Source organism: Oncorhynchus tshawytscha, linkage group LG11 (genome assembly GCF_018296145.1).
Source record: "Oncorhynchus tshawytscha isolate Ot180627B linkage group LG11, Otsh_v2.0, whole genome shotgun sequence".
Lineage (NCBI taxonomy): Eukaryota > Metazoa > Chordata > Actinopteri > Salmoniformes > Salmonidae > Oncorhynchus > Oncorhynchus tshawytscha.
The window spans coordinates 1,063,479-1,084,772 of NC_056439.1; the positions used below are offsets into that span (position 1 = coordinate 1,063,479).

Consider the following 21,294-nt stretch of genomic DNA (forward strand, 5'->3'; position numbering starts at 1 on the left):
AGAGCGAGCGAGAGTCAGAGAGAGAGAGCAAGCGAGAGGCAGAGAGAGCGAGCGAGGCAGAGAGAGAGTGAGCGAGCGGCAGAGAGAGAGAGAGAGAGCGAGCGAGCGGCAGAGAGAGAGAGAGCGAGCGAGAGTCAGAGAGAGAGAGCAAGCGAGAGGCAGAGAGAGCGAGCGAGGCAGAGAGAGAGTGAGCGAGCGGCAGAGAGAGAGAGAGAGAGCGAGCGAGCGGCAGAGAGAGAGAGAGAGAGAGAGAGAGAGAGAGAGCGAGCGAGCGGCAGAGAGAGAGCGAGCGAGCGGCAGAGAGAGAGCGAGCGAGCGGCAGAGAGAGAGCGAGCGAGCGGCAGAGAGAGAGCGAGCGAGCGGCAGAGAGAGAGCGAGCGAGCGGCAGAGAGAGAGCGAGCGAGCGGCAGAGAGAGAGAGCGAGCGAGCGGCAGAGAGAGAGAGCGAGCGAGCGGCAGAGAGAGAGAGCGAGCGGCAGAGAGAGAGAGCGAGCGAGCGGCAGAGAGAGAGCGAGCGAGCGGCAGAGAGAGAGAGCGAGCGAGAGGCAGAGAGAGAGAGAGCGAGCGAGAGGCAGAGAGAGAGAGAGCGAGCGAGAGGCAGAGAGAGAGAGAGAGCGAGCGAGAGGCAGAGAGAGAGAGAGAGCGAGCGAGAGGCAGAGAGAGAGAGAGAGCGAGCGAGAGGCAGAGAGAGCGAGCGAGCGGCAGAGAGAGAGAGAGAGCGAGCGGCAGAGAGAGTGAGCGAGGCAGAGAGAGAGTGAGAGGCAGAGAGAGCGAGCGAGCGGCAGAGAGAGAGAGAGAGCGAGAGGCAGAGAGAGCGAGCGAGCGGCAGAGAGAGAGAGAGAGAGCGAGAGGCAGAGAGAGAGAGCGAGGGAGAGGCAGAGAGAGAGAGCGAGCGAGCGAGAGGCAGAGAGAGAGAGAGAGCGAGCGGCAGAGAGAGAGAGCGAGCGAGCGGCAGAGAGAGAGAGCGAGCGGCAGAGAGAGAGCGAGCGGCAGAGAGAGAGCGAGCGAGCGGCAGAGAGAGAGCGAGCGAGCGGCAGAGAGAGAGAGCGAGCGGCAGAGAGAGAGCGAGCGGCAGAGAGAGAGCGAGCGAGCGGCAGAGAGAGAGCGAGCGAGCGGCAGAGAGAGAGCGAGCGAGCGGCAGAGAGAGAGCGAGCGGCAGCGAGAGAGAGAGCGAGCGAGCGGCAGAGAGAGAGCGAGCGAGCGGCAGAGAGAGAGCGAGAGAGCGAGCGAGAGAGAGAGCGAGCGAGAGGCAGAGAGAGAGAGAGCGAGCGAAAGGCAGAGAGAGAGAGAGCGAGCGAAAGGCAGAGAGAGAGAGCGAGCGAAAGGCAGAGAGAGAGAGCGAGCGAAAGGCAGAGAGAGAGAGAGCGAGCGAAAGGCAGAGAGAGAGAGCGAGCGAAAGGCAGAGAGAGAGAGCGAGCGAAAGGCAGAGAGAGAGAGCGAGCGAAAGGCAGAGAGAGAGAGCGAGCGAAAGGCAGAGAGAGAGAGCGAGCGAAAGGCAGAGAGAGAGAGCGAGCGAGAGGCAGAGAGAGAGAGCGAGCGAGAGGCAGAGAGAGAGAGAGAGCGAGCGAGAGGCAGAGAGAGAGAGAGCGAACGAGAGGCAGAGAGAGAGAGAGAGCGAACGAGAGGCAGAGAGAGAGAGCGAGCGAGCGAGAGGTAGAGAGAGAGAGCGAGCGAAAGGCAGAGAGAGAGAGCGAGCGAAAGGCAGAGAGAGAGAGCGAGCGAAAGGCAGAGAGAGAGAGCGAGCGAAAAGCAGAGAGAGAGAGCGAGCGTAAGGCAGAGAGAGAGAGCGAGCGAAAGGCAGAGAGAGAGAGCGAGCGAAAGGCAGAGAGAGAGAGCGAGAGGCAGAGAGAGAGAGCGAGCGAGAGGCAGAGAGAGAGCGAGCGAAAGGCAGAGAGAGAGAGCGAGAGGCAGAGAGAGAGAGCGAGCGAGAGGCAGAGAGAGAGGCAGAGAGAACGAGCGAGAGGCAGAGAGAACGAGCGAGAGGCAGAGAGAACGAGCGAGAGGCAGAGAGAGAGCGAGCGAGCGGCAGAGAGAGAGCGAGCGAGCGGCAGAGAGAGAGAGAGAGCGAGCGAGAGGCAGAGAGAGAGAGAGCGAGCGAGAGGCAGAGAGAGAGAGAGCGAGCGAGAGGCAGAGAGAGAGAGCGAGCGAGAGGCAGAGAGAGAGAGCGAGCGAGAGGCAGAGCGAGAGAGCGAGCGAGAGGCAGAGCGAGAGAGCGAGCGAGAGGCAGAGCGAGAGAGCGAGCGAGAGGCAGAGCGAGAGAGCGAGCGAGAGGCAGAGAGAGAGAGGAAGGCAGAGTTAGTTAGAAGCAGAGAGCATCTGTCTGTTTGCCGTGCTCAGTGTGAAAGAGAACCATTTAGCGGTGTAATGGCGGGGATGACTTGCATGTTGAGACAAATAGCTGCAGGGTACTCAGCAGTCCGGGTCTGTTAGCACTCACTACACACACACAACCGGGTGATTTAGTGCTGTGTGTGTGTGTTTGTGTGTGGATTCTTCCCAGGACAGAGGTGTAATAGCGACATATCAGGGAGAGAGAGTGAACAGACTGCTGCGACAGTCTGCGCTACTGGGTTAGCTAACAGAACACAGCTTCCTGGTTCAAGTTGAAAGCTGATGATGTAACTGCCAACTAAGAGGAACATTGCTTCATGTGATTGTGTAGTGGGTTTATTGACCAGGAAGTGGTCAAGCTATCTATTTTGAGAGGTTTCGAGGAAGAAGAATATACAAGTCAAAGAGAGGGAGAAGAGAGACACAATCATCACATCTTATTCCTCATCTTATTGTATACAAGACGAGACAACCCCATGCCAAATGTCTCCGTGTTTGAACATGATGGCGGGTTATATTTTGGCTGACGAGGTTGTTCCGGACTGTCTGGGGAGAGGTGTTACTGTGCTGGGCCCAGGCAGTCACTGCAGCCAGACAGACAGTGGAGTCAACCAGATTTCAGCCAGCCTCATCAGACACAATGATCCCTGTGCTGGAGGGGGGTGCTGGTGGAGGAGGTTTCGCCTAGCTACCAACAGACACACTGCAACAATTCTGTGACTTAGCCAGGCATACAAGATGGTCCCACTGACCTCCAGGCCCAGGCTAGGGTGGAAGGAGGGAGGAAGACCATTAGCCGATTAAGTCTGGAGTAGAAGCATCAATACTGCCACTATGATGCCAAGAAGCTTTGAGAGGCCTGGAGAGAGAGGCAGAGAGAGAGTGAGGCAGAGAGAGACATAAGTAAAAGATGAAGAGGGTGGGTTCAAGACCACGGTCAAGTCCACCACTCAGACTGGCTATTTAAATCCAGCACAGCTACGGAACTCACCACACAGCCAGCACAGCTTGAGCCACATCGGGGCTATCCCAGCATGCTCTCCTGTGACTAGGAGTGGCTGGCTGCTGTTGGCCTGGGTTAGGGGTTGTATACTGTATGAGGAGGGAAGAGTGGAGAGGTGTAATACGAGGGAGGAGGCGGAGTGTAGAAAGGAGAAGGAGCCGTGGTGGTAATTAAGTGTCCATGTTGAGCCCTGGCGGGGGTTGCCATGTCCGCGGGCTATGCTAATGAGCGTGCCCTGCAGTCAGGGCTTCTGCCTTATTAGCGTGCGGCGCCGGACAATATGGTGGGAGAGACCCTAGCAGCTAGCCCTGTCCACCAGCAGGCTCATGTCGCTGCAAACGACTAGCAGTCAGCCCCCCGTCCCGGAGAGGAAGATAATTCCATTCACTGGCACTTTCTATCCATCTTCCTCTTCTCTTCAGTCTCACCCTCACTCTCAGTTTGTCCTGTTGGAAAAAGACTGAGCATGCGTGCATGTGTGTGTGAAAAAAAACACAGACTCTCTAAATATAACCAGCTGGTTGAGCCTGAACTGGCGGTCGTAAATTCAAACCCCCTTCGCAGGACTTTATACGGGACATCAATATGTTAAGTGCACATTTTCCACTCTTTTCTTTTGGGGAAAAGGGTGAAATAATTGTCAGAGTGCATCTATCACGATACATCCCACGTTACAAAAGGCACCATGTCCCTGACTGACTAGTCAGCTGTTTGTCATAAATCCTCTCAGTCCCACATGGCACCCTATTCCCTTTACAGTGCACTGCCTTTATAGTGCACTACATTTGACCAGAACCCAAGGGGACTGTGAGTGAGAGACTGGTCTGAGATCAGTGATTGAAAGAGATAAAGACAGAGATATTCAGCTCTCAGTGCGGCTCACTGATCCAGGCTCAGAGGGACGGCGATGCGTGGGCAAACTCAAAAGAGTACATGCCCTTTGGAGTTCTGGGAGCACCATATGGCATTTACCAACATAAAAATACAGCAGTTAACTAGAACTGTGCTTTTAACAGCCCGAGTTAGAAAGAAGCCCATACTCTAAAACATCTCCACCTATAGTAGGCTTATGTCCACACACAACTCTGTATATAACCCGTTCTTAAACCATAAACACACCCATTACCTTTTATCCCATGTCAGAGCCAAAATGACTAGTCCAGTTTCCAGTCTCTGACATAGATAACATGGGGGAAGTGGAAACTGGAAAACCCATCATTCATGGTGGGTCAGGAGTTAGCCTAGACCAGACCACCATTTATTTTTCTAATTATTTTTTTTTACTTTGAGGGGACCCCCAAAAGTCTTTTACGGGCTGGTTTTGTCCCGTGGGCCGCATGTTGCCAACCCCTGCTATACAGTAATGTTTGTGGTTCGGTTCTGTCCGTCGTATTGAAATGTAGCGCAGCATATAACCATCTGTGTACTGTTGGCCTTGGCCCCGGCAGTTTGTGGGTACTTCGGGCCTCGTGCCAGAGGTGAAAGAGGAAGGAGAAGTGTTCTTGGAAGAGAATGAGTCGACTCGAGGCCCCCAGACCTCTGAAATTCCTCAGCGCAGATGGAGCGCCCTTTGCACCCGCGTTTATTTTTCCCATCCATTTTTTTTTTAATGGAACAGAAACAACACATGCCCATAATCATAGATGTGGCATCAAAGCCCCTCACAGAGCACACACAACAACAAAAAACACCAAGGAGAAGCACACACTTTCACTACAGAAATAGGCTACTCAGTTCTCACAGAGCGCCTGTAATTACAATTAACAAGGTATTTCTTAATTTACCATTTAGCCCAGGGCCTAAAATTAACACTCGCCACCTACCAAATGCGGGTACATTTGTCACTGGTGGGTAAGATGTCTATTTCACCAGCCACGTTGGCGGGTGGTCAGGGCTCCACAGTGCGGGATTTTACTCACATTTGTGAATAAAAATAGTAAATGTATGATCACATTTATAGTAAAATGAATGCTGCAGTAGCTGTTTTCAAAGTATTTCTGCAGTTTTGTTTCATAGCTGGTAAATGCTGGTGTATTTTGGCTGCTAAAAAAATGTGAGTGGCTGGTGGACCAAAAAGTACATTTTATACCCTGATTCAGCCTAAACATTACCCTGGTGAACCATAAAAAGTAGCAGTAGTGCAACAGTGAAAGCGATAAGACAAGGATATAATATGACACTTAATACTACATTTGCATTATTTTCATAATATTGAAAGAGGTCACAAGGACGGTTGATAGGATAAAGTTGTCATAGAAGCTACAACCAGTGGATAGCATTGAAGAGAAGTCAGGGCTGTGTTTCCCAAAAGCATCGTAGCACTAAGAAACTCAAATGGACAAAATATGATCTTAGTGCCACGATGCTTTAGGGAAACACAGCCCAGGTAGGCTATATTGACTAGCCTATACTTTTACTGCCACTTGCATACTTGGTAGATAGCCCATTTTGATATAGGCCAGTCCTGGGTTACTTCTCTCAGGTGAAAACAACCGTTTCAGTGTACTTCAGTCCCAAAGTTGCTTCAGATTTGGCAACCGCCACAAAGCAAGGCCTATTTCTCAGAGGTTGACGGACAACTAGCTTTTAGATGTAAATCAATGGGAATAATTGTGTCTCGTTACAGTTGTCACAGTGCTAAGATTAATGTCCATAATACACTGACATTCCCTTAGCATCCTCACTATGTCACCAATCATAGGTACTAGTATGCATGTCGGCTACGTATGTAGATTATTGGAGTACAGTTAGAGCCGTGGCAGTCATGACATTTTGTCAGACGGTTAGACTGTCGGTCTCACGGTAACTGACCGTTAACTACCATAAACACATGTAGTATCTCCAGGCCTCCAGCATAGAAGCCACGGATGAGTGCCTTGCGAACATCATTTAAAAAGGTCTAATAAATCAATTTAACATACACCATCACAATAAATCTATTATTTATTTAAGGCAGGTTTAAAGAAACATTATGATATGAAGAAAATGTATTTCAGTAGAGCAGAATATGAGTCGGCCTCCACTATGTTATCTGGCTACGCACAATGTCATAGACTGTAGGCTACTTCAGTTAGCAGGCAATATACGCTTACTATAAAATTATATCATCTAAAATAATAAGAATATAATTTAACTTAGCTGAATAAAATAGAAAGGATATTTTTCCCCATTCTGGAGCGAGTGCACATATGAAGTGGCTATAAAGTGACCATTTGAAACAGGTCTTATACACTAGATTTAGAGTTATTTGTCAACTTTAGTTGTGAATGAGACAAACATTAGAATGTCTTAGAAATCAGAACATATACGGGCTGCATGATGTGACTATAGACTATTGATGATTTGAAAAAAAGTGTCAAAAAAAGCTTGCGCTCTGTTCCTTGCCTCAGGTTGCACATGCTGTTCTCTCATCAATTGATCATATTTTCACCCATCAAACTATTCTCAATTTAATCTCGTCTTTACTAATATGTCAAATTTGTTTTGATTTAGAATGGTCCATTATCAAATGGGCAGGAACAGGGGCAGTCGATATGCACCCGAATGGGAGCCGCTTCCCGCAGTTCGTTTTTCCAATCATGCCGGGGAGGCTTCTCCGGTTTCATAGCACAGCTGAGAAATACATATAGTAGCAACTGGGATCCTCCTCTTTTTAGTGGCAGCTATCAAAACTCTGCTTTCACACGGGACCACATATAGAAACGTCTGGGCTTAGAACACTACTTATTTATTTGTATTTCTTCATTTAGATTTTTTTAATTATAATAATTATAGCTAGGTATTACTGCACTATTGGAGCTAGAAACAAGCATTTCGCTGCACCTGCGATAACATCTGCAAATCTGTGTACGTGACCAATAAACTTTGGATTATTTCACGCCACTCATCAACTACTGTTGAAGAAGCAAGCAGCCTCTCTCTGCACAACAGGTCATATATAGGCATGTGCATAAACTAGCAGGCCATTAGGACCTGATGGAGGGACAATAGAGTCCTGAGTACCATACCATTAGGACCTGATGGAGGGACAATAGAGTCCTGAGTACCATACCATTAGGACCTGATGGAGGGACAATAGAGTCCTGAGTACCATACCATTAGGACGTGATGGGGGGACAATAGAGTCCTGAGTACCAGACCATAAGGACCTGATGGAGGGACAATAGAGTCCTGAGTACCAGACCATTAGGCCCAGATGGAGGAGGGACAATAGAGCTCTGAGTAGCGGGCCAGGCACAACTCCAACACCATCATTAAGTTTGCAGATGACACAACAGTGGTAGGCCTGATCACTGACGACGACGAGACAGCCTATAGGGGAGAGGTCAGCAACCTGGCCGTGAGGTGCCAGGACAACAACCTCTCCGTCAACGTGATCAAGACAAAGCAGATGATTGTGGTGACCTATTCCCCCTCAGGAGACGAAAAGGTTTGGCATGGGTCCTCAGATCCTCAAAACGTTCTACAGCTGCACCATCGAGAGCATCTTGACTGGTTGCATCCTGCCTGGTATGGCAACTGCTCGGCCTCTGACCGCAAGGCACTACAAAAGGGTAGTGCGTACGGCCCAGTACGTCACTGGGGCCAAGCTTCCTGCCATCCAGGACCTCTATACCAGGCGGTGTCAGAGGAAGGCCCTAAAAATTGTCAAAGACTCCAGTCACCCCAGTCATAGACTGTTCTCTCTGCTACTGCACGGCAAGCGGTACCAGAGCGTCAAGTCTAGGTCCAAGAGGCTTCTAAACAGCTTCTACCCCCAAGCCATAAGACTCCTGAACATCTAATTAAATGGCTACCGAGACTACTTTCATTGCTCCCCCTCCCCCTTTTACACTGCTGCTACTCTCCGTTTTATCTATGCATAGTCACTTAAATAACTCTACCTACATGTACATATTACCTCCATTACCTCGACACCGATGACCCCGCACCGGTACCCCCTGTATATAGCCTCGCTATATATTGTTATTTTACTGCTGCTCTTTAATTATTTGTTAGTTTTATTTATTTCTTTTTTTAGGTATTCTTCTTAAAACTGCATTGTTGGTTAAAGGCTTGTTAGAAAGCATTTCACTATTGTAGTCGGCGCATGTGACAAATACAATTTGATTTGATTAGCAACCTAATGATCGTTAGTGAGTTGGGTACTAGCAACGCATGACCAGAGTGCATAAGAGGAGATTCTCGTGACTCAACGGTTATGTGGAATTTGACTGCGATTATGACTCATGACTGCCGGTGTGGCGTTAATACGGTCACCGTAACAGCCCTAAGACCAGTTCACTCACTGTGCCAAAAATACAGTAAACCCTAAATTTAGGCTACAGTACGATATTGCTGTAGAGTTCCTATGTACAGTATGTGAACACTTCATTACACTCAAATGTAGGACTATAAATAATTACTAAAGGGGAACCTTGCCAGCATCCATCCCATAAATTTGGTATCATGACTTTGAGGGTAATTTGTCAAGACTTTCCTGTAGTAGATATGTGTGCCACGACACAACACTGTTCCAGAACAGAACAGATACAGCCCTGTTAATGGTGAAACAACAGGAGGACTGATGTCAAGAACTAAGAGGCGGCTGTTACTAGTTACCACAGCCACAAAGTCAAAATTGGCTATATAATTTCATGAAAACAAACATGAGCTTTTTGATCTGAATTTAAAGTTAGGGCTAGACGTAAGGTTAGCAGTGTGGTTAAGGTTAGGTTTAAAATCGTATTTTAAGAAGATAAATTGTAGAAATAGGCAGGGTTTAGCCATAATAAGACTTTGTGGTTGTAGTAGCTTGTGACGACACCAAGAGGTGGGCTTACTCTAAGTAGCAATGACGCTAACATAGCTAGCACCACTAGTACGTCACATTCTGGCACACACACTGAGGGGCAGGCTGCCCACTTAGACACAGAGAGGAGTGAGAGAGCAGAGCGCAGTGTGTGTATGGGCCATACGGTATGAGACAGGGGGGGCACAATGGGGAGGGGGCGGTCCTCCAGCCAGCCAGCGTAAATCACACTGAGCCCACTGGCACAAGAACACGGTCGACCGGTCCCACTACAGCAGCCAGTCACCCCCCAGAGAGAGAGAGAGAGAGAGAGGGAAAGAGAGAGATGGTGGGTGGTTGTGAGAAAGTGTGTGAGAAAGAGAAAGTGTGTGTTACTGACTGTGGGTGTAAGAGACAGTGTGAGAGAGAGGCACTATGTGTGTATAAGAGAGAGACTGTGTGTATGAGAGAGCTTGGGAGAGCGAGTGAGCATGGAGTGGAGAGTTGAGCGATAGAGAGCTAGGGGGGAATGAATCGAAAAAATATGGCTTTTCCATGGTGGTATTGGGTTGACAGCAGTTTGGCAGAGGCGCCTGAGGCAGTGCCTGCTTGGATTCTAGCCTGTCACTCAGGACAGGGACACTAATCAGGATTGGTCCTGGTCCCTTCTTCCTCTTCCCTAGGAATAGCGGAGGGGGAGCCAGAGCCAGTTTGCGTCCATTAGAAAAAGGGAGAGAAAAAAAGAGGGAAGAATCGCAGTGGCACAGCAGGAGAGGCTAACCTTCATTTGCATGCAGGTCCAGGGGAGGAAGAGGTGGGGGGGAGCTGTTTCTGTTTCCAATCTCCATGTTAAAACGCCTGGCCAGGGCAGCCAGTGGGAATGAAGAGGCATTGTTCGCCCGCCGCTGCTCCCCGTCACACCTAGGCTACATCTCAAATGACACCCTATTCCCTACATGGTGCACTTCTTTTGGCCAGGGCCTGTAGGCTATGAAGGGAATTGGATGCCATTTGGAACACAGACCAATACCCATCGCACCTTTTCTCGCTTTCAAGGTATAAAAGACATGTCCTGCGTGGCAGATAATGTTGATCTCAAATCCTGACCTGAAATCTATACAGACCAGACATCGATGTACGTCTGTTGTTTGTCTTGTGTGCACTGCATCCATATCCATCCAGCCTTTTCTGGTTCCGTCCACATCTGTCATAACCAGGTTGTGACCTGAAAGCTGCAGCATTCAAAGCCTTGTCGCTGTCTTTCACCCGTGAGAGAGGCCGTTCTCTGCGGCATAACGATCGCTATGACAACCATCACTTAAGCCCTCCGGGTACAGTGGGTTGGAGCGGTCTGGTTTCTGAAGACCTCATCACTGACTGGGAGGGTCATCAAGGTCAATCCACTGGCTCTCACAAGAGATGCTACATGAGAACAACAAAATGTACTTCCGCCAAAAAAGGATGAGGCGGTTCCTGGCCAAAGGACCAGAAGGAGAGGAAAAAGAAGAGGGATGGATTGCTGGGATGCTTCCTTTGGCCCAGAGTTGACGAACACAAAGTCTGGCTGTGCGTGCCAAATTAGGTTTTTAAGCATTCTTTTTTTCAGGGAGGATTTGTCGCTAATCTAGAAAACCTTCTGGTAGGAAGTGTCAATAGATCTGGTGCTGACCACTCCCCGTAGAGTGCAGGGATTAATGACCTAGGGTGTGTCCCAAATGGCACCCTATTACCTATATAGTGCTCTACCTTGGACTAGGACCCATGTAGGGAATAGGGTGGCATTTGCAGATGCAGCCCTAGCAATCTGAACCAACTGACTGACTTGTCTATTGAGATCACACTGGTAATTCAGGAACGGAAAGAGGCAATCACATACAGATCCGTCCAACTAAACCCTGTTCATTATCAACTCACCAAAAGGTTTTTAGAAGCTATCCTGATTTCCAGATTTTTTGGGGGCATGTCTTCATTTTGTTGATGACGAGATATCTGGCTAATTAATTAGCATGTCTGAGCCGTCATGATGAGTGATACTCGTCTAGTACTAGACGTCCAATAATGCACCCATCTCGTTACCGCGATGAGGACGAATCAGACGGCAAAATGCCCTCGTTCAGACAACAATGGGACAACGCTAAAGACCTGAGCCTCTCTACCTCAAGGTCACAGCGGTTCACTCAGAAGACGTGGTGAAGTCATCATCTGCATTGTGCCAAATGGAAGGGCATTCTCCGCACGTGGCAGCCACAGAATCATCAGCGCCAGGTACTCACCTGCGTTTCAGCGTCGTAAATAACCTCCACTCGCCCCACACGCCACTGACAATGGCTTTCACAGAGATGACTTCACGTCAATTAATTTAACTTATCTGGTCTGGAGTGGTGCTTTGTTGTAACACAGCCAAACGCTTTCACTCTCTCTGGATGTGATATATTGTTTCCCTTGAGAGCCTTACATACTGTGTGGTTCCACTATTCTGCATCTGCCTGGCCTGACTGCCTCAGTCCTGCCTTGTTCGTTCCTGGCACTTTGAATCTCCCCGCGGCAATGAAACGGCCCCAATCAAGGCCCCAAAACCCCCCACAAAGCAGACCGACACAGCTGTTAGCCTGGCTAGTTAAATGCATTAGTGTGGCAGACTCGCTGCTCAACCCAACTGTACAGTACAGTGTTGTGGAAGGAGGTAGTGACTAGGCTTGGGCATTATACCATACATACTAGTGGTCGACCGATTATGATTTTTCAACGCCGATACCGATTATTGAAGTCCAGAAAAGCCGGTACCGATTAAATCGGGCGGTTTTTATTTACTTATAATAACGACAATTACAACAATACTGAATGAACACTTATTTTAACTTAATATAATGCATCAATAAAATCAATTTAACCTAAAATAAATAATGAAACATGTTCAATTTTGTTTAAATAACGCAAAAACAAAGTGTTGGGGAAGAAAGTAAAAGTGCAATATGTGCCATGTAAGAAAGCTAACGTTTAAGTTCCTTGCTCAGAACATGAGAACATATGAAAGCTGGTGGTTCCTTTTAACAGGAGTCTTCAATGTTCCCAGGTAAGAAGTTTTAGGTTGTCGTTATTATAGGAATTATAGGACCATTTCCCTCTATACCATTTGTATTTCATTAACCTTTGACTATTGAATGTTCTTATAAGCACTTTAGTATTGCCAGTGTAACAGTATAGCTTCCGTCCCTCTCCTCGCTCCTCCCTGGGCTCGAACCAGGAACACAACGACAACAGCCACCCTCGAAGCAGCGTTAGCCATGCAGAGCAAGGGGAACAACCACTCCAAGTCTCAGAGCGAGTGACGTTTGAAACTCTATTACCGCGCGCCCCACTAACTAGCTAGCCATTTCACCTCGGTTACACCAGCCTCATCTCGGGAGTTGATAGGCTTGAAGTCATAAACAGCGCAATGCTTGACGCACAATGAAGAGCTGCTGGCAAAACGCACAAAAGTGCTGTTTGAATGAATGCTTACGAGCCTGCTGCTGCCTACCACCACTCAGTCAGATACTTGTATGCTCAGTCAGATTATATGCAACGCAGGACACGCTAGATAAAGTAGTAATATCATCAACCATGTGTAGTTAACTAGTGATTATGATTGATTGATTGTTTTTTATAAGATAAGTTTACTGCTAGCTAGCAACTTACCTTGGCTTACTGCATTCGCGTAACAGGCAGTCTCCTTGTGGAGTGCAACGAGAGGCAGGTGGTTATAGCGATGGACTAGTTAACTGTAAGGTTGCATGATTGGATCCCCCGAGCAGACAAGGTGAAAATCTGTCATTCTGCCCCTGAACGAGGCAGTTAACCCACCGTTCCGAGGCCATCATTGAAAATAAGAACATGTTAACCGACTTGCCTAGTTAAATAAAGATTAAATAAAAGTGTAAATCAGTGTCCAAAAATACAGATTTCCGATTTATGAAATCTTGAAAAATCGGCCATGCCGATTAATCGGTCGACCTCTAATACATACTATATCCCAGGTATTTGGAAAAAGCCACGGGATGGTTTTTCAATACCGTCAAAATGGCTTCTTTGAAGTTTAAAAATACATGTGAATATTTGTAGCTACTTTTTAAGTTAATACCTGCGGTCAAATACGTTAGGAGTGCAATACGTTAGGAGAAAAAGCAGATTGTGTTCTTCATTTCACCTGTCACATTATTTTACATTATGAAGCTTACCATAGTTCCCCAGAACAGTTCAGCCTGTCATGAGTTTGTAAATAGCACAATGGGAGAAAGTGGGAGCTGGTGAGTCCATAGAGTTTGATATCTATCAGCGAGTCTCTGGTCGTGCCTACGCTTGACACTTACATGCGACTTCTGCTATCAGAATACGAAGATTGCATTGAATAGACAGACGGGTCTAGATACACAAAAGTGGCTTTGTGGTGTGATTGTGTTCAGATCTGTCTGACCACTTCAGGAGGTGGTCAGGGATGCAGTGTACAGATTTCTCCTCAGTCTGGACACAGTCAGGCTACCGAAAGCGCATACAGTGGGCGACATCATCAGCACTTCTTCCACAAGTCTCCAGAAAACTTGTGTTTTGGGACCGAGAGGGACCTTTTCATTATAAATGTAGGAGGAAATGCGTGGAACGTGTTTGCTGGACTCAAGTGCTAGCCAGCTAATCTTCAGGAAAACTTTTTTGTTTGGCTAGAGTTATGCTAACCCGTTTGTAATCTCTTTAGCGTTGCTTGCTGGCTAGTTACAGAGGTTAGCTGGCTAGTTAGCTACGGTAGTAAGCTACTGCCATCAGTTGTTGCGTTATCATATTTTGCCTATTCCACCATTTGTAGAATACATACTGGCATTTGAATATAGCGCGGGAAAAGAGAATCCGGACACACTGTGGACACATTTAAATGTAGGTGTAGACGCATGACGTGTTCGGAATTCCATGATCAGAACTCTATGATCAGAATACTAAAGCTGCACGAACTGTCAAGTCTAGACACGGCCTCTGTTGTGTGGCGCACATGAGGTGAGGAAGTTACGCTTGTATGCAATTCACTACCAAGTATTTGCCATCAGATACCTCATAACGGCTTTCTGCCGTGTTTGAAAAGTCAACGATTTCTTGGTGAGTTCTGTTCAGCTGCTATTTTTTCCCTGGGCTTCCTAGTAGTGTTTTTTTCTCCTCCCCTCTGCTTTGTGTACACATGCTGCTCTTCCTTCAAATAAGCATGCATCACAACTTTTTCATTTGCACAATTTCTCTTGTTCAGTTTCACTTGTACCCACTCAACAAAAATGACATTTGGTAGCGTGCTTGTATAACTTCATGAGCTGGATTTGCCAGTCTTTGCAATTAGTTTGTCCATTTTTGCTTGTTAGCATTCAGCTAGAAGCGTCTATGTGACTTTGATATTACTTGTGCTAATTCTGTGAGCATTCTGGTAATAGATGCGCAACGGGCATTTTTGCGTTTTAGGCGCCCCCTTGTGTGCTATGCCGTGATAGCGTAAATCCCAGTATGATGGTATGAAAATCTGGATACTGCCTAAGCCTAGTACTGACTTCCAGACCAGAGAGGACAGAGTTTGCCTGGCTGCTGCTGCCAAAGGCTAACAAGAGCCTGGCAAGTGTGGGGGCCTCCTGGCTTCTCTTCCACCCACACAGGAAGTGAGGTCATGACATTAGCACTCCACCGTGCTAGAGTGCTCTCCGCCAGGGCGGCAAGATCAGCGTGTTGGACGAAAGCCATTTTAAGCCCCCCTAACAACATACATCAAGACAGTAGAGCTACATAAAATTACCATGTATTTCAAATCTATGCCAACCTAAGCAAAAACCCTCCTCTGATTTCACGCACCAGTTAGACGCGTACCACATGCTCCGAAATATCCCCACGCCTACAGCTATGGCTTTCTTCTCAGAGACAATTGAGGAGACCTCTCTAATTCTCTGCGATGTCATTTCCATCTCTCTTTTATGAGTGAAATGAGCCTCGATAATAAATCACATCCCTGTTCAGAAGCAGAGGCAGCAGTCTGGCACGACTGGCCGACTAGAGCTTCCTGCTCCCCAGACCTCCCTCCTCTCTCTTGTTCTCTATATCTCTACATCCCTCACGCCTGTTAAAGGCCTGTCCTGCAGGGCCCTAGATGCACTTTGTGTGGTACAACAGAGAAAACCGCCCAGAGCTCTTAGCAGCTTCCCCACCACCTCCTCCACCACCACCAGTACTCTCCCTCTCTCTTCCCCTCTGTCTTTCCCAGCTGCACCAGCGAGCTGTTCGCAGTTCCTTATGAACTGCGGCCAACTGAGAGCCTGTGCTACTCCTGTGAGATTGGTATTACTCAGTGCCGGGGCTACGTCCTAGCCAAAGGGCTGCTCTCCGAAGCTGTACATCTCCCTGTTGTGGCTTGTCAACATGGAGAAAATCGTTACCAAGGCTAAGGCACTTCCATTCCACACGGAGGAGTAGGGGGTTTGATTGAGACCAGGTAGGTACTGTGTGAAACAGATTGCTGGTAACTTTGTGATATATTTTTAGGCCTCCTAGTGGACATGGTGGACCTTTCATTTGTTCTGTTAAATTAGGTCAATGTAAAATACAGAGGCACGCTGAAGATGTCGTTCGAGAGAGACCAGATCAAGTGTCATGGCCGACAATCAGACGGGGAAGTCATCCCTGGATCTTTGTCAAGAAACCGCTCTAATTAAGCCTAACTGAATAAGTATTATGGGGGAAGGCAATGGACATCCCTAAATAATTACTTTAGGAGATTTGCATATTATGCTTCCCTGAGTCCCTGTTGTTGGGCATAAAGAAATCCTATCTTAAATTACCTGCTTAGCACCTCTAGTGAGTTTGACACTTGATGAAAAGTGTGTCCAAAACAGAGTTAATTACTCACAAGTAGCCCCCTGAAGTTATTTTTATGTTTGAGGGATGCATGCTACGCCACTGTTTAAGTTAAATATGCACTGAACAAAAATATTAACGCGTAATGTGTTGGTCCCATGTTCATGAGCTGAAATAAAAATCATAGAAAAGTTCCATGCGGACAAAAAGCTTATTTCTCTCAAATGTTGTGCACACATTTGTTTACATCCCTGTTAGTGAGAATTTCTCCTTTCCCAAGATAATCCATCCACCTGACATATCAAGAATCTGGTTAAACAACATGATCATCACACAGGTGCACCTTGTGCTGGGGACAATAAAATACAACTTTACAATGTGCAGTCTTGTCATACAACACAATGCCACAGATGTCTCACATTTTGTGGGAGCGTGCAATTGGAATGCTGACTGCAGGAATGTCCACCAGAGCTGTTGCTAGAGAATTGAATGTTAATTTGCTCTACCCTAAGCTGCCTATATATTTTGACTCGGTAACGGTTGGTACAGAAACGGTATGACAGTATGAAAATCTGCATACCGCCCAACCGTAGTGGATGCCCATTGGAATCCTGACAATACCTGCAGGCCTTGGTATTGCCAGCCAGCCTACCTGTTTGATGCAGAAAGCAACAACACATTTTAAATGTGTATTGATCAAACCCCAGAAGCTTCTCTGGAACCAGGCCCATTATAAAGTTAACTTACCCCAACAACTTTAATTTAAGATCAACCGCTGTAGCGGCCTCCCAATTACTATCCATTCAATTCTCCATCAAGTCACGGAGAGACTGAATGGGGCCAGTTTTAGGCCTACCCACTGAATCTGAATGGTGTTGAACGCGGCGGGTCTCAAACTCCCCTCTATGTAAGCGTATGCTGAAGGAGGCATCCCACCACCTTCCTCCTGCCCTTTAATTCATTTCTAAGTGAAAGCCTGTGTATCATTATTCGCTTCAGCTCCAGCCGGCAGACACCGCGGTCCATGAGAGCCCGTGCCCCGTCAAGTTGAGGGGTGGTGGGGGGTGGAAAGTGGCGGAGGGGGATTCTTGGCAGAAATTCCCCACAAATTTGATGCCAAGAGCAAAATGGAAACCTCCCCTCATTTTCCTTTCCCCTTAATCCAATGTTTTCAAGCCCCGGCCCCACCAAGGTCATTATAATCATAGAAAGTGGAAGGGCGCCAGTGACCCGCCATTACAGTAAGGTACAGAACCACCCAGCCATTGGCTGGTGGTGAGGAGGAAGGGAGAAGAGCACTCGGTCGGTCAGGTAGAGGCAGGGGCTAAAATCCCTCCATTTCAAATGCAGATAACCTGAGGAACCAGCAGAGGAGGAGACAGGGAGAGGAGAAAATGTCTCCCTCTCTCGCTCTCCCAGTGCCCCTGACCTTTTGCCCTTCATGATCGGGTATCTCTCTCTCCCATTTATTTTTAGCTTACAATTCGTATCCATATCTTGAGTTTAAGCCTACTTCAACATTTATTCAGGAGATAGGCTATAGGGCCTAAAGCTAATTCAGAATGGTTGCGAAATTATCAAGAGTAGAGAGAGGTTTTATAAGTAATATTTGGTGACATAACACAAGTATGAGCAATGACCTAGAAACCTCTGGGCCTGAAAGAATGCTGCTTGCGTTGACAATATTGCAAAACTGACCTCCAGCATAATCTACACGTTAAAAAAAGGTACTACTTTTACATGTAAAAATCTCTATGCTTTATCCAAGTGATAATTTTACCGTCAATATTTACAGTAATCGGCCAATAGAATTCAACATAGATCATCATGCGCGTACCAAAATCATAAAGAGTGTCCGTTTTCATTGTGGCGCCAAAGGTCATGTTTACTTGTCTGAGTGAGGGCGCTGCACTGTACTGTGACCTCCATGGCCAGCTTGTGAGTATGTGTGTGTACCCTCTCTCACATGCCATGTATGCTAATATACACAGCATGACGCTTGGCCTGCACAGAGCACAAAGCAGAGTACACAACCCCAAATATCTAGACCTGCATGTGTCTGGGCTAAGATAAAGCACCTTTAGTAGTTTAAAGGCAATGTGTAATCATGCTCTTTTCACCAGAGGGCATCGGTACAGATGCAGACATCTGAACTTCAATATTGTGCTTGTTCCTGGCACGTGACCAATCAGTGTAGGTGTTGTTAGCTGAACAATGAAAACAGACAGACAGTCGGCCAATGAGGTGAAGTGGCAAACCTATACAGGAGGAAAACCTATACAGAATAAATAAACGTTGTCCTGTATAAGTTTTGTGATTGAAATGGGGGGAGAAGTAAAATATTGGCCACAACTTCTTAAAAGAAAAAGCTTCCTCTTTGCTATTATATGAAATCCTGTAATTGACGCATACAATAGGCTATTACATGATGTAACATGTCTATAATATTACTTAATCCAGGGGTGTCAAACTCATTCCATGGAAGGCCTAGTGTCAGCTGGTTTTTGGTTTTTCCTTTCAGTGAAGACCTAGACAACCAGGTGAGGGGAGTTCCTTACTAATCAGTGACCTTAATTCCTTAATCAAGTACAAGGGAGGAGCGAAAACCCGCAGACACTCGGCCCGCCATGAAATGAGTTTTACATGTGACCTAACCCATATAATACATCTAAATCGTTGGAGCTCCAGGGTACTGTATGGTGCGTCAGTTAGTGGAGGTGAGAGGAAGGAGCTACAGTAGGACAGGTTCATTGTAATGGCTGGAATGGAATCAAACAGAGGGAAACCACGTTTGACCATTCTATTTATTCCATTGCAGCCATTACAATGAGCCCGTCCTCCTATATCTCCTCCCACCAGCCTCCACTGATGTCATTATACGCTGCTCCGTCCACTCCAGCGGCGTTTCTAGGTATGTACATTCGCCATCAGTAACATGTGAGTGAGAGCTTACTGTCCAAATATCACTCTCTCACCCAGCCAACCGACGCAATTTCCCAAGTTCAACTCTGGGTTAAACACCTGAGCGCTGTATCAGTGGATGAGGAGAGAACGGTCTTATTTTGGGGATGTTTTGTGACTGGGACTGGATATGTGGACGTTTGTAGTAGCCTAAATACTCACATGTGGAAAGATTGGACACGAATAGCTCACACTATGGCACTACAAACGCTAATTTGATATTTACTGCACTGTTTTCACATTTTGTAAACTTTATACAACGAAGTTTACAAATCCCCTTTTGATCACAGCTAGTAATAGCACTGAACAGTTGCATTGTTTGACATTTAAGAAAGACTACACTGTGTCATTATGGTACATTCATTAAGTCATCATTGATTTATGAGATTAATTACATTTGCATACCAATATAACTCATTAAGCCATGTTCTTACGCAGGTCTTCAGGACATTGCACTACAGCAGGGGAAATTGCCACACTAAGCCAATTCCTATGTGATCATTTTATCCACACGTTCTACCTAGAAGTCATCATCTAGCGGTCGAAGTGTGTCACTGCAGCTTTTCATTATTGGACTGATAAAAGCACAATCTTAACATCCCAGCTACACAGGGTCAAATGAACAATGTATATACCAAAATCGCACATTCTGATGTACATTCGGAGTAACGACATAACGAGAAATGGGGAAAGTGCCATTTCGCGTCTCTAGCCCGCGTTATTGATCGTAGTCTGTCTGCAATGAATGGCTGCAAAGGGAAGGGAAAAAAACTGAACTTCAGGTGACCGACCATGGCTTTGACATAGCCTGCATGCAGACATGAACCTCGCTGAACTGGGCGGAAGAAAATACCTCTGCTTCAAAAAATATATATCTCCAGACTTTCAAGAGCTCGACGTAAAAACAGAGCGAGCGCCTACCGAGGGAACCAATACACCCGTTTTGAGTGGTGAGAGAGAAAGTTAGACGTTTATATTAACCGAAATGTGAAGTTAGCTACCGAGCGTTGCTAGATAGCGCTATTACTAGGAACACTGAGGTACGGTTAGCCCCGAGTCTGGCTTGTCTGATCCGACTGACCCTTCATTTTATTGCGGCCAGATTCTCAGATCCTCCCCTTTCTCCCCCGAAAGAGACTCGCTCGCACGGACAGATAAACGAAAACGCTCAGACATTATACCATATACAACCGATACACAAGCTATCTGACCGCAACCTTTAGGGGAAAGGGGACCTTTATCGATTATACTCGATTAAAGCCACGTACAGCTCATGCACTCGTTGGCTAGCTAACGTTACTCATCGCCAACAACATGGCTGCCTTGCTCAGACCTAAAAAAAAGGAGAAATAACCTACGCCGTGTCTTTGTCTGTTTCACCTCTTTAACCCTAAACTACTGCGCAAAACACACGAAGACCCATTAAAATTGCACAAAACCAGCAAACGACTTACGTGAAGGCAGGCGTTTGGGTTGCTCCTGCTTCCTCCTTGGCATTTTCCCCCTTTTTGTCACATTCTCCTCCTTGTTTTAGGGATAAGAAGAAAAAAGGTTTTTTCCCATTGAGATTGTAGGCGAGAGTGATGGCAGGGACTGTATACCTGTCTTGTCCTCGCGGTTTAAAGTGTATTGTTGGGTATAGGACCACAGGAGGAGGAGGGTTCTGTGCTGTTGTTGTTGCCGTGTCTTGACTATGGCTGCTCTCTGTGTAAGTGTGTCTCCGAGCCCCTAACTAACACTAATGCCGGGATCAAAGGGCAGCAACAGTAGAGCAGACACACACGCTCGCACACACGCTCTAGAGGAGCTCGCCCGCGATAGCAGCGTAGAAACGGACAAGGTGCCCCCAAGCTTACAGGGTGTATTGCGGAGTGCAAAACCCCTACATATTTGTTAAAATGTATTTGATAACTTCTATAAATAATAAATAAGGCAAAGATACTCGTTATGTCGTTACTCCGAATGTACAGTATTTTTCATATTGATTGTATTTACTTTTTATTTATATTACACATACATTATAAATATATTTTCCAAATGTGAAATGTACATTTCGTGAATTGATGAAATTATGGATTGAATAGTAATTCAGAAGCCCAATGGAAATCCCCAGTTTCCCCAAATAAACAATTATGATTAATTTGGCATGAAACATACATTTGAAATGAACCCTTTCATTTTCACACTTGCATAACCTCCATATTCATTAGGCTACAGATGCACACATTTAATTTCTTGCTATTGTTTTTATTTTTTTTCAATGCCGTATGTCACATGAACTGTAAGTAACTGCTGCTATCACTTCCCCTGGGCTCAACAATAGTGTAACTCTCCTCTGAAAGAAAAAAAAGAATTAGCTAAAGTAGAAAACAACACATTAT

General features: G+C 46.6%; 1 protein-coding gene across 3 annotated transcripts in view; it reads right to left on the bottom strand.

Moving 5' to 3' along the window:
* LOC112261279 (zinc finger protein 827-like) overlaps window positions 1–20,699 on the bottom strand; it is a 104,350-nt gene extending 83,651 nt beyond the window's left edge. For 2 of the 3 annotated variants that reach the window (XM_042329662.1, XM_042329663.1), the window contains exon 1: window positions 20,368–20,699. In XM_042329662.1, the coding sequence (XP_042185596.1) occupies window positions 20,368–20,410 (43 nt within the window). In that variant the 5' untranslated portion in view covers window positions 20,411–20,699. The remainder of the gene's footprint in view (window positions 1–20,367) is intronic. The other variant, XM_042329661.1, reaches the window with a different exon arrangement.
* Window positions 20,700–21,294: the final 595 nt, after the last annotated feature.